The sequence below is a fragment of the Ochotona princeps genome, chromosome 27 (assembly GCF_030435755.1).
Source record: "Ochotona princeps isolate mOchPri1 chromosome 27, mOchPri1.hap1, whole genome shotgun sequence".
Lineage (NCBI taxonomy): Eukaryota > Metazoa > Chordata > Mammalia > Lagomorpha > Ochotonidae > Ochotona > Ochotona princeps.
The window spans coordinates 25,574,354-25,587,659 of record NC_080858.1 but is presented as its reverse complement, the minus strand read 5'-3'; the positions used below and the strand labels follow the sequence as shown (position 1 = coordinate 25,587,659).

General features: G+C 47.9%; 1 protein-coding gene across 5 annotated transcripts in view; it reads right to left on the bottom strand.

Moving 5' to 3' along the window:
• The window catches only part of PPHLN1 (periphilin 1), a 70,883-nt gene that overhangs the window by 38,716 nt on the left and 18,861 nt on the right, over window positions 1–13,306 (bottom strand). For 4 of the 5 annotated variants that reach the window (XM_058656125.1, XM_058656126.1, XM_058656127.1 and 1 more), the window contains exon 1: window positions 258–337. Coding sequence is in view for 1 of the 5 variants with exons in the window: in XM_004597888.4 (XP_004597945.2) it covers window positions 7,528–7,589; window positions 12,403–12,561 (221 nt within the window). In the remaining 4 variants the exon portion in view is untranslated. Of the gene's footprint in view, window positions 1–257; window positions 338–7,527; window positions 7,590–12,402; window positions 12,562–13,306 lie in introns of those variants that run through there. The other variant, XM_004597888.4, reaches the window with a different exon arrangement.

The following is a 13,306-nucleotide window of genomic DNA, read 5'->3' as shown; positions in this document are numbered from 1 at the left end:
TTAGCTGTGGTGGCTTTACAAGTGTCACTGTGGACTGGAAAGCAAAGTTAAATAACACTAGAAAGGGAGTTAGCTGGTTTGTGTTTTGATTTCTACCAGGTAATGGGTAAAACATCTTTCCCAACATTTGTTACACAGTGCGCTAATCCGAAAGGCATTCGTGTGGACTCAAGAGTCCAAGGGTGACCGCAGGGGCCAGCACCACCAGGTGCTCCCGTGCTGTGAAACGTGGCGTGGGCAGAAAACAGCAACTATACCTTGTGAAGGAGGGAGCGTGCTGTCGCAGGGCCTCTGCAGGAAGAGGGAGCAAGGGCTTCGTGGTCTGCCTCTCCCTGCACACAGATCACATTGAGTGGGGGAATGAGTGCGGGAGTGAAATGGTTAATGTTTCACCAGCCGTCATGCCACATCCCAGGAGGTAGTCTTCAGTTTTCACCTGCACCATTTCACCTGCGGCGACACCTGTGTTCTTCCTGTCTTCACAGGAAAGCTGCCACAGGAACGAGGCTTGCGGCCCTGCCTCCCTGACTGTTTTTGAGTAGACGACCTCAGTAGGCCTTGCTGGGTAAACCTCCACTGTGACTTCTCAAAAATGCTGATTATTTCAATCAAAACCAGCATTTCCCATCCCATCCCACCCAACACCCTTGGAGAACAACAAGTTTTCAACACTTAATGCAGTCCTCACAGCATGCCCTACAAACAGATTCAACGACTAACTGCTCTGCTCACGAGTGGCGTTTGGCCGCGGACTCAATGTTCCTCCCCGACCCTTCTAGACACAGAAATCCTGTCATCAGTGCATTAGGTCTTGGCTTTTTCTCCATCTGTCATCCCCCAATATGTGGATTAAAATTTTAACATATTTTACATAACTCTGATATAATTTGGCAAGAACGGGTTTCCTTCTGAAAACACAAAGTCATGGTAAACCAAGGTAAATTTAAAAACTAAAGGTTGGGAGGAAAGTTATAGAAGAAAAAGATTTTTTAAAAAAAACCCTATAAGCAAAGATGAAACACTGAATATTATGGGAAAGAACAACTTTATAACAAAATATCAAATACAAGGACAGATAATTAGCCTAGTGGTTAGACACACATGTTCTGCATCCAAGCCCTGGGATAACCCAGAGCCTCTGCCTCCAGCTTCCCACCAGGTCCGACCCTGGAAGGCACTGGCAATGACTCGGAGTGCCTAGCTCCCGACTTGGCCCAACAGGGGCTATGTATTGATCAGGGAAGGGGTATAGGAAGCATGGGAGGGAGGACCACTGAGGGAGCACATTACAGGTGAGGAACAATTTCTGGAGGACTTCTGCCAAAAAGCCCAATGTACTTGCAGGTAAGCATGGGGTCTATGACTGAACGGTCTGGAGGAGGGAAGCTAGAGGACCTTTTTGGGTCAGACCAATCCACCTGTCCACATGGGAGACCTGAGCTGGGTTAGTTAGCATCCACAACCACCAACCACCACTCACTGGTGCACATTAAAGTAGGCTGGGAGCCCACCTAGCAGGACTGTACCACAGTATCTGCGAGTGTCACAACAGGGGACACATCACGTTAGGCTGGGACATGAAACTAAACAGCATATGAGAGAATCAGATCTGAGGGGCAGATCCTGTTGGAGATACGCGGGCTCACAAATGCGGGACTGCCATACCAGCTGGTTTGCTCAATAGCTAAGCGTGTGTGTGTGTGTGTGTGTGTGTGTGTGTGTGTGTGAGAGAGAGAGAGAGAGAGAGAGAGACAGACAGACAGACAGACAGACACGCTGAGCTTTGGCATGATCATAGAAACCACACCGCCCTGACAGAGGTCCTGCAGTTGAGAACAGGCCGGGCTGGTCCAGGCTGTAGCACCTAAGTGCACCCCAGAACAGGGTGTAGGGTGGGCCCAGTCATAACAACCACCAGCACACGGAGGCTGAGGCAGAGAGGACAGACTACAGCATTAAAGGGCCTAGCACCTACTAGCACACGTGAGATTTGGGTCTGAGAGTGGGACTGGCAAGGAAAACCTGGGGAACGTCCCTGGTGGGCCATAGCTCCTGTTGGTGAGAACATAATTCAAGTCTGGCTGCTGGTCAGATTGGGCAGGGAAACTCCACCTGTCAGCAAATGTGTAGACTAGTTGCAGAGGGGCAGGGGCAGGCAGACCAGGCAAGGCCAGGCCAAGCCTTAGCACACTGGCAAGTACAGGAGCCAGGTGGATGTGGGCCATGCAGGGTTAGGCTACTATACCTACCTGTTTGCATGAATACCAGGGATGGAAGCAAACTGGGCAGGGCTAGGCTGCAGCACCCAACAGTGAGAGCTGGGACTGGAGGTGGACAGGATCAAGCCAGGCTGCAGCATCTGATGGCGAAGGTCATGATGGGGAATGGGCTATGCCAGGTTGGGCTAGAGCAACCACCAGCACATGCAAGATCTATTACTTACCAGGCCTGGTCAGGTAGGTAAAGGGATGCCCTGCTGGGCTACAGTTCCCACTGTTAAGTGCAGGAGCCAGAATAGGGGTGGAGAACTGAGCTGCACATGACTATAATATACCTTGACATGGGTATGGACTGCGTCTTAGGTGAGCCAGGCTGGGCTAGGCTCCAGCACCCACTGGTGCTTGCTAGGTAGGATGGGTTGGGCTAGGTCTCGGCACCCACTGAACCACGAGAGAGCTGTGTCTAGGGATGGACCAGATGTGGCTAGGTTGTAGCAACTAACAGTAAGAGCCACAATGAGTACGGACCAACCGGGCAAGGCAGCTATTCATGCCAGGACAGCAGGTGGGCCAAGTCAGGCTGAGCCAAGCACCCACCTGTGTATCGAGATATGCCCCAGGGAAGTAAGCTGTCACGACGCAGTCCCTGCAGGTGAGCACAAGAATCCAGATTGGGAGCAACTCAGACCATGCCAGGTTACAGTATCCGCCAGCATACCTGTGGGGCAGGTCTGGGGGTGGGTGAAGCTGGGCAGGCTCGTTACTCCTACTGGCAGATGTGAGAACCAGGATGGGGTGCAGGACACAACACCAGCCGGTTCACATTAGGGCCAGGACTAGGGGCTGGGGGCTGGCTAGGTGAGACGGACCATGTCAGACTGGGCTACAGCTACGACCAACACACTCGGGGGAAGGGGGTTGGCGAGCCCAGCAGGGGAGTAGCGTGGGCTCTCCTGCTGGTGAGTGTGAGAGCTGAGGCTGGGGCAGATCAGGCTGGGCAGAGCTACAACACCCATTGGTCCACATGGAAATGCATCCTTCTCAATTATGTAAATATCATCCAAAATAGAAATAAAAATAAATTTCAAAAAGGATTTTAAGATAGCTCCCCATTCATTACCTCTTGTCCAACAGCCCCCCAGGAATTAAGACGCAGTATCACACACAGTGTACACACTGTTTATTGGTGCCTGACCGGATGTGTAACCACTGCATCCAGCATTACTGCCCTGAAATGCTCAGACCTTAAGTGTAAAATACCTGTTTTTACAAATTATGAACACTGATAATACTCGAATGCAGAAATAAGCAGAGAATTCTACTAATAAGGCTCCGTATATAGTACTAGATCTTAAGTGATGACAATTATGCTCGCAAAGTCTAAAGATCTATGTTAATGCCACAGCCGGCGGGTGATGCCCAGTGCCCAGGACAGGAGTGCTGGTGATGGCAGCACCAATGTGCATCCCACAGACAGCCACACACATCTTCCTTTGCTTGACTCATTCTGAGATACAGGTGGGAATATTCAGGAACGTTCCTGGATATAACTTAACATATCTACTCAATTTCTGTGAGAGTGTCGAGCATCAAACAAGATAACCCTCAATTCTACTAAACACCTAAATTATACATCTCATTTCCAAGTCTGTTTGCACTCTCTTTCCGGGATCTTCTGTTATATACCACCCAGGAACATACAGGGTTTTGGATCCCATGTGCCAAGAGCCTTGCCACCTGGCATGTGGGCAATGGATCAAGTCTACTCCCTTTCACGTCCAGCTCCCAACAGCCCAAGCACTGGGCCTGTTACTCACATGGGAAACCCTGTCGCGTTCCTGGCTCCCCGTTTTAGCCTATTCCAGCCCCGGCTGTTGGGGCCATGTGAGGAGCCAATCACTGGATGGAAGATCTCTGTTTCTTCTCTGAAACTCTGCCTCTCAAATAATTAAAACACACACACAAAGAAAAAGATCACGTTGCAAATGAAATCAGCCCAAACATACAGTCATAAGAGTTCACATCACTGACTTTCCAGGGAACCTAGATCTGCAGGAGAGGAGCTGTGAGAAGGCAAACAGAAAACACACACCTTCTGTTTCACCAAACACTTGCCACAACCACAATGGACCAGGCCCAAGGGCAGACGCCCCAGCAGCTGAGCCAGACTCTTCTCCACAGACCTCTTCTGCAGCCCAGGGAGAGCTACTCACCACAGAGCTAATGGCTGCAAACTTCACCTCAACAGTTACTACTTGAACCAAACATCACAACTGTATTCACTTCCAAATAATCCTGCTGAAAAACATCCAGAAAAATTGGAGAAAATGTTTTGCGCCATGTGTTCAAAGTCATCAGGTTGCACTCGGGCATCTACAGGACATCCCGCAGAAGGCAGAAAGAAACACGGGAAGAATGAGGCTGTGGCTCGACAGGCATCCCGTAGGGTTCAGAGCCAGTCCCCTGCTGAGGTGCATGTGTGTCTGCTTCATCTTCCTGAGCATCGTTTTCATGGCGGTTGTTGTCTCTTCTCCGGTCAGTGTGAACTTCTTCTGAAATTTACTCTCTCTCTCCCTTCTGTGCAAAGTGAAAAGTCTGACTTTGTGTATTCTGGTAGCTGATGTCATGAGACTTTGAAACAACAAAGTACAAAACAAATAAAAACCATTTTCAACAATGACAATTTATTCTCTAATACAGAAATCTGTATTCTCTAATTTACACTGACAGTTGATTTTGTTGAACTGATTCCAACTAAGTTGCAAATAGTTCTGATAGCTTAAATGCTTTCTTAAAATTTCTGCAAAGGGGCCAGACCCATGGCATAGCAGGTAAACCTGCAGGCTGTGGCACCAGCATCCCTTACAGGCATTGGTTTGAGTTTTAGCTTCTTCACCTCTGATCAACCTTCCTGCTAGTATGCCGAGAAAAGCAGTGGAGCATGGCCCAGGACCTTGGGTCTTCGGGTCTTTCTATCTACATGGCACACCCAGAAGTTCCTGGCTGCCAGCTTCAAACTTGCCCAGCTCTAGCCGCTCAGACATTTTGTGAGTGCAAGATTTCTGTCTCTCTTCTCAAATTCTACCTTTCAAACAGATAATTTTTTCCCAAAAAAAGGAAATTTAAAAAAAATTTTTTTGATGTTTACATAGTTGATCAGGGTAGGAAGGGTCAAAGATCAGTGGATAGCAGTTGGGGAAAAAAAAAGTTTTTTTAATTAAACAAAGAATTCTGGAAAGAAAATGATCTTCAAATCCTTTTTTTGAGGGGGGAGGAGCCAACGTGGTGGCACAAGCGTCAGGTCATGCCTAGCTGCTCCATTTCCTGCCCCCCTGCCTGTGGCCTGGGAAAGCACTGGAGGACGGCCCAAAGCCTGGGGACCCTGCACCCGCGTGGGAGACCTGGAAGATGCTGCTGGCTTCAGATCAACCCAGCTCCCTGCCTGTGCCCTGGGAAGGCAGTCGAGGACGGCCCAAAGCCTGGGGACCCTGCACCCGCGTGGGAGACCTGGAAGATGCTGCTGGCTTCAGATCAACCCAGCTCCAGCCACTGTGGACATTTGGATGGATAATCCTTCTCTAATTCTCCTCTCTATGAGAAAAAAATCTGCCTTTCAAAAAGAAGTAAATCTTTCTAAAAATCATGTATTTTGTTCCATTCCAGGCATCACCTATACCCTTCTCACTTTTCCAGTCTTAAGGTGGAGGCTGAGAGCTCATTACCTAATGCTGAAGCAAAGGTCTGACTGCAGGTGTCACAGCTTGGTTCAATTACAAGCAAATGCTACTATCCACCATACAGGGTATGAGAATTCTCCTTCATTCCAAATTGCAGAATTTGTCACTAACTCCTGAGTGTCAGATTTGATTAGTGCACTTTTTTCAGTCTTTTTCTCCAGTGCTTCTTTTGGTACAGAGTAAGCCGTGAGTCACACATCTCACGATTCACCCACACTGCACATCTCTGCAGCTGGTTACAGAGACAAGCACACAGGTCCAGGTGACCACACCCAATGCTCACAGACGCGGAAAGAAAGACCACCTTGCTTCTCACTACAATGAGCTCCAAGCCCTAAACTCCTCAAGCACAATGCACACTGATGTGTGTACAGCCACATCACCCAGCCTGGCAGGTGCCACGAAGCTGCTCTGCGCACATGACAAACTGCCACACTATGTCGGCGATCATGGAGTGAGAGACCTTCGAAGGGTTCCCTATACAACTCCCAACAGTAACACTATAAAGCCATTTATAAAGCAAGCTAGCAGTTCCTTTAAATATGTTCACTGTTGGGCTTGGCAGCGTGGCCTAGTGGCTAAGGTCCTCGCCTTGATCCCATATGGCCGCTGGTTCTAATCCCGGCAGCTCCACTTCCTCTCTATCTCTCCTCCTCTCAGTATATCTGACTTTGTAATGAAAATAAAATAAATCTTTAAAAAAAAAAATATGTTCACTGTTTTTTTTGGTAATAAATCTGTATATTAAGACAAGAAGACATTATTGATGAAAATAAAGCAACTGCAGGCCTGGAGGTTATACTGGCACCGCAACGGGCCTGATTCTGCTCTAGGCTGCCCCTCCTTCAATCAGATGGCACAGGTGCCCAGCCAGCCACTGCTGCTGTTCAGGGAGTAAAACGTCCAGGATCTCTGTGTATCACTCTCTCTGTAACTCTGCCTCTCAAATAAAACAGCCTGGGGCCAGTGTGTTAGCTCAACTAATCTTTGTCAGCATCCCACCCGGGCACAGGTTCAGGTCCCAGGTGCTCCATTTCCCACCCAGCTTCCTGCTTGTGCTCTGGGAAAGCAGGGATAGGATCCAACTCTTGGGATCCTGTACCCGTGTAGGAGACCCAGAAGAGGCTGCTGGCTCCTGGCATCACACTGGACAGCTCAGCCCTGGCCATTACGGCCACCTGGAGAGTAAGCCAACACACCGCAACGATTTTCCTGTCTCTCCTTCCCTTTGTCTACCTGCCTTTCCAATAAAAATGCACGAATGTTTAAAAATAAAAAACAGTGAGCCCACCACAGAAGGCAGTTTGTAAGGAAGGATGTCTGTATCCAGGAAGAATGTTCCTCCTAAGCCACACCACACATCAATCATCTAACAAGTGTTTAAAATATCAGTAATTCAAATGTTTCAATACATACTGATATTGTCATACTCACAAAAGGAATACAATGCTTGCTGCTTTCAAATTTTATCCTAATAGAAGATGTCTTATCACATGCCTTGAGGTTAAATTCCCACAACATGTCAGCGAGTCACGGATCCCACTGCCGAGATGCTGTGCTCCTGTTCCTACCTGTACTCAGGCTGTCGGCTTCCAGAATGCTCCTCTCGAGTCCACCGGTAGGCAGAGTCATCCTGGAAGAAGAGAAACTGCTTCAATGTGGATTGACAGTTCCCAGTAGGTGACCAGGCTGCAAAGAACTGTGCACTGTCAAGGAGTCTGAGACGTGTCCCTGTGTCTCCCCAAGCTTCTAAGACACAAGAAAAAAAATCATAGCAACTCACCTATTGCAACCATGGCAACACAAAACTTATCTCTACTAAAAAAACTCCACTTATTTCTTCCACAGAACCAGTGAAAGGCACATATGCCAACATCAACAATTAAGAGCTGTCTGAGGAAAAAGAAAAAGCCAAGACAAGCATTTTGTTTCTCAATGTTTCACTTTATTTCTTATTGCCGACTTCTCAGCAACTTTCAGATTCAAGTTCAATCAAGAACTTGCAACTTTTCCCCAATTTCTTGCTCAATTGTTCTCTTCCCATCCAATCGCCCATTAAAAATCAGACCTTTTCCCAATATAGTGACAAACGCTCATTACTGAGAAGCTATACTGAAATGCAGCACTAAAATTAAAATCTAAAATGAAGCACAAGTTTGTCCTGTATTTAGAAAAATGCATAAAAAAAATCACATAGTAATCCATATTGAATCACTTTAAAATTAGACATACAGTACTTGCACAACTCAAAGGTCTCTCAAGTCAGCAAATGGACTCATTTTCATCCCTGTATCTGGTATTACGTAAGCTGTTTTAAGTGAATTCACCAAATGACTATTGTTTTCTCTCAACATAAAATATAAACAAACAAAAAACTCAAACAGCTGTAATAGGTAGTGGATCGGGCCTGGCGCGATAGCTTAGTGGTTAAAATCCTCGCCTTGAACGTGTTAGGATCCCATATGGGCGCCAGTTCTAATCCCGGCAGCTCCACTTCCCATCCAGCTCCCTGCTTGTGGCCTGGGAAAGCAGTCGAGGACGGCCCAAAGCCTTGGGTCCCTGCACCCGTGTGGGAGACCCAGAATAAGCTCCTGGCTCGTGGCTCCTGGCTTTGGATCGGCTCAGCTCTGGCCGTTGTGGCCGCTTAGGGAGTGAACCATTGGACGGAAGATCTTCCTCTCTGTCTCTCCTCCTCTCTGTATATCTGCCTTTCCAATAAAAATAAATAAACCTTTTAAAAAAACAGGTAGTGGATCAAATACGTAGACTCCATTATACAACTGAATCTAGGGTAAGAATTAGTGTCTCCACATCAAAGTGTATCTGGTATTTCAAGAAAATTCAAACAAAATGTATAGGACAGAAACATAATCTGTAACAAACTCCTAATCAAGTATTACTAGAAAAATTTTAGGGGAAATGTTTCAAATGCAAACCCAACCAATAAATACAAAACTCTGTCCATACTAAATGACCACAAAGATTAAAAAAAAAAAAAGATAATACTTATTCTTTTTTTTTTTTTTTTTTTTTTTTTTTATTTATTTATTTATTTATTTATTTATTTATTTATTTTTTTTGTTTCCATCATGTATCTGAGGTAAAAGGGGGTATTGAGGGAGAAGCCCCACCCGGTTTCCCGCCCACCCCAAGTCCCATATGTGGGGCATGCTCTGAGATATGTGCTCAAGTGGAGTTAATAGTTCTCCAGTTATGAGTCACTGCCAGTTTCGCTCGATGAGGTGGTCCACTGATTGATATTGTCCATCATGAAGTCTCCATTTGTCCCATATTTCGCTGCCAACATGTAGCTGAGATGAATGATTGTCCTATTCTGTCTTCTGTCTTTTCTTGGTTAGAATTCTGAGTCCAGCAGTTCAAGTGGGGAGATCTCCAAAGATACTTTGAGGTATTCCCAGACCAGATTCTTGTATGTTCTAGCAAGCACAGGGCCCGGCACAGTCCATCACCCTGATCAGCTGGTGGTTGCAATTGCTGTGTTGGTTCTGTTTTCAGTCCCGAGTTGCACTGGAACCAATGGGTGTTGCAGTCCAGTCTGGTTCGGCCCTTACATCAACCAGTGGGAGCTGCAGCCTAGTCGAGGCGACCCACAATAACCCCCACCAAGCCTGCCCCCTACCCTGGTTTGCCAATTTGTGTAGCAGAAGACCAGTCTGTCCCCCATCCCATTTGGCTCTGGTACTTGTCAATGGGTATTAAAGCTTAGTTCTATCTAATCGACTCAACCATCCAGCCCTCACAGATGTTGTTGAGTGCCTCTGTCTAGCCATCCCAGCCCCCGTCCTAGTTTTCATGCCCTCCCACGGGAATAGTGACCCAAGAAGGGGGAACCCACTTTTTCCCTCCCAGGTCTCTCTGTCCCGGTTTATGCACTCTTTAGGTGGTCCTGTGATTTGACTCGACAGAATTAGTCCCCAGTGCCAGCTTCTGCCAGCTGATGCTGTGGCCCTGATCTTGTCCACATGCAGCGCACAGGTGTTGTAGCCTTGCTTAGTCGTGTCTGTCTCTATCCCAGCCAACACTCTCCAGTGGGAGTGGTTGTCCAGCGAGGGGACCAGCCCCTTAACCCCCCCGCCAGCTCTGCCCCTCCCTTCCTGGATCTCACGTGTGCTGGATGGGTGTTGCATTCATATCCAGTACAGGCAACCACGCCCTGGCGTTCCAGAATGTGTACTGGTTTTGTCGCAACCAAACCCGGCCCATTCCACACTCTGTTCTGGTGATCGGATTTGCCAGAGGATGACATGAACTGATTCAGCCTGGCCTGCTCCTGACCCATGCCGAATGCATGCCAGTGGGAAACTTTCCATGGCCTATTCTGGGCTGTTTCCAATCATGCTTCTCGCGCTTACCTGCAGGGACTGTGTCCTGCCAGAGGAGTTGCCCAGGCTCCTCCATCAGAACCCCTCCCAATGCCAGATTTTGCGCTTGCCAGGGGGTTCTTGAGCCAACCCTACTCAGTTCACCTCCTGTCCTAGCAGGAACAGTGGCTTTTCCTGGCTGGCTTTCACCCCATTCTGACTCTTGTTGTTGGATGTTTCAGCCCAGCCATGGCTCGTCCATACCCACATACAGCTCACACATGGCTCAGAAGGGGATTGAGACCCAGCCTAGTCAGTCCCACATCTACCCTGTTTCTCCATAACACCAGATGGTGCTGGGATCTGAACCGGCCTGGTGCATCCAATCCCAGCCCACACTAGTGCCTCGGGTGACTGCAACTGTTTCCTAGATAGAACGCAGCCCCCATTCCAGCACATACACCCCTTGGTGGGAACCTCATCCCAGCTGTGGCTTCCCAGATTGGGACCGTTCCTAGCTGTAAATCACGCACCTGCACGTGGTTGCTCCGAGGACCATTAGGTGCCAGCCTGCTACACAAGCCGGAGCTTATCTTTTACTTGATAGGTGTTCAAAGCTCAGCATTATTAAGGGATTGGAAGTTCTTCAAAGGAAGAGTTACTGGCATTGGGAATCTTTAGGATTGACTCAGATCCCAGAAACAGTGGGGTCACTCTAGAGCTATCTCAGCAGCGATTCAGATGTCCAATACCCCAGAGCTCCCCGGCCGGGCGGCCAGTAGGCACAGCCTGGCGCCAAATGACGCACTGGCCGCCCGGGCCCAGCCCGCCATGAGCCATGGGCACATGGCGGACTGGGTTCGGGATCCGAGCTAGACGTCCTCTCCCGCAGCCCTCGGCTCGCCTCTGGCAGCCGGAAGTTAAATCCTGCAGGCCCGAGGTTGCGCCCCTCCCCAATCCCGTTCACCCACCACCCAGTGAGGGTGTTGGGTGGGTCCCGGACATGCCCAGTCACGGAGGCCTCCCCCCTCGGCGTACTCACCCCAGAAGGAAGCAGGCCGCACCCAGGCATGTCCGGGCCCAGCCCGCCATGAGCCATGGGCACATGGCGGACTGGGTTCGGGATCCGAGCTAGACGTCCTCTCCCGCAGCCCTCCAAGATAATACTTATTCAAAGGCTGAATTACTTCTGAGACTATCCAAACAATGGCTCTGATGGCTGAAACCTCAAGATAATTATCTTTCAGCACCCAATCTCCCTTCCTAAAAGAACTTGTAACATTTAAAAACTGAACAAAATAAAAATTCATTCTGTAAGAAAGAAACTATTAACACTGCAAACACTGGACACAAGTACAAGAAAACAGTGACCATCTTGTTAGGACCTCCCAAGTGTCACAGGCCATGACCACATGACGTCCCCTCCACAGGTAAGCCACCTCACCTCCATGGCATCAAGTGCAAACGACGGAAACTAGTCAATGTGAGATCAAAGTTTACCAGGAGCTGTGTTTGAAAAGGTACTGTTAATGGCCACATTCCGTAACAGGCAAGGCAGGAAAAGGGAAGAGCTAAGAAAAGTCTGGCAGAAGGTTTCAACATGCAACACAGGGCAGCAGAAAGACCTCAGGTCAGTAACAGATCCATGCAACAGTCACTACACGAAGGACCACGTTGGTAGTAACAGCAGCTGACATTTTAGAAGGTCAGAATGTACCACAAATTCAGTTAGTAAACAGATGTTCACAAAAATCCTAACAAAAAGTGACAATCAATGCAACCTAGTTTCATCATGATGGAAACCATTGTTAAGTGGGCACATCCAGTAACAGATCACTTTCACACAAGTCTGCAAATCTCGGCCTATTTGAGGGGGGGGGGTAGGAAAGCAGCCCAGGGGGATTCACACGATGAAGGCAGAACTCTCTGGAGAGCCCGCCCCCCTTCTCCGGCACCCCCGGAAGCATGACGCAAGTGTCCCCTTGACAGCTCCACAGGCAGTTCAACAGCGAGAGCAGGCAGGGCTTACTCAGCTACTTTCATAGCCATCGCATTGATTTCTAAAAACACACGAGTTTCAAACTATAAGAAAGAACAATTAGTACATGGGGAAAATTTACATACTCCTCTGTGAGGCGGACCACTTCTTCGATCAGAACTGCGGTCCTCGTCACATTGTCGGTAATCAACATGACCGTAATATCTACTGTGGCTTCCTCCACCCGGTCTGTCTAGCAGTGGTGGTTTCTTTGGCACAATATTAACTACTCTATGGTAGCCATCCTAAAACAGACAAAAAGAAATATATAAAATCACTAACTTCTCTGTTTGGTCCTGAAAAGGTTTTTAAAAAGCACAGGAGTTTTTATACTTATTCAAACACATTAAATGTATAAACAACAAAAACACATCAATGAAACATGCGTGTAACCAATAGCAAAGTGTTCACATGGATTACAGCAAATCAAATTATTCAATGAAGATAGCCAGGAGCTCAAAATAACATGTAGCAAGACATAAAACCAATCTTAAGTAAAAGAAAAAGTATCATCTTGATGCAAAATAAACTCAAGAGAGCAAAAATGTTCCGGAAAGTCTCCACCTACCTGCCTAAGAATTTAGGAGAAACCATCCCACCTAATACAGCGCGCACACACACACACACACACTTCATCTGTGTTTGAATTACACTATTTAGAGAAAAATACAAGCATAAGATTGGACACAGAAGCAGCAGAGGGAGATGCTGTGTCTCCAGTCGAAACAGCACTGGGGAGAAGTGAGTTCTCAACCAAGGGAACCGCAGACGCGCTGTGGCCCATCCCTGGGATTCCACGCACGGCTACTTGCCAGCGACTAACCAGGCCCTGGAGAACTCCCAAATGTTCAATGTGAGTGACCTGACGGAGGAAAAAAACCTGAAAAACCACAGCTCAACCTTCAGTGCTGCTTACCAGCCTGTCTCAGCTTTATCTCCTGTAAAACGGAATTCAGACTAACATGTTCCTGCTGCTGTTAAACACAGCAC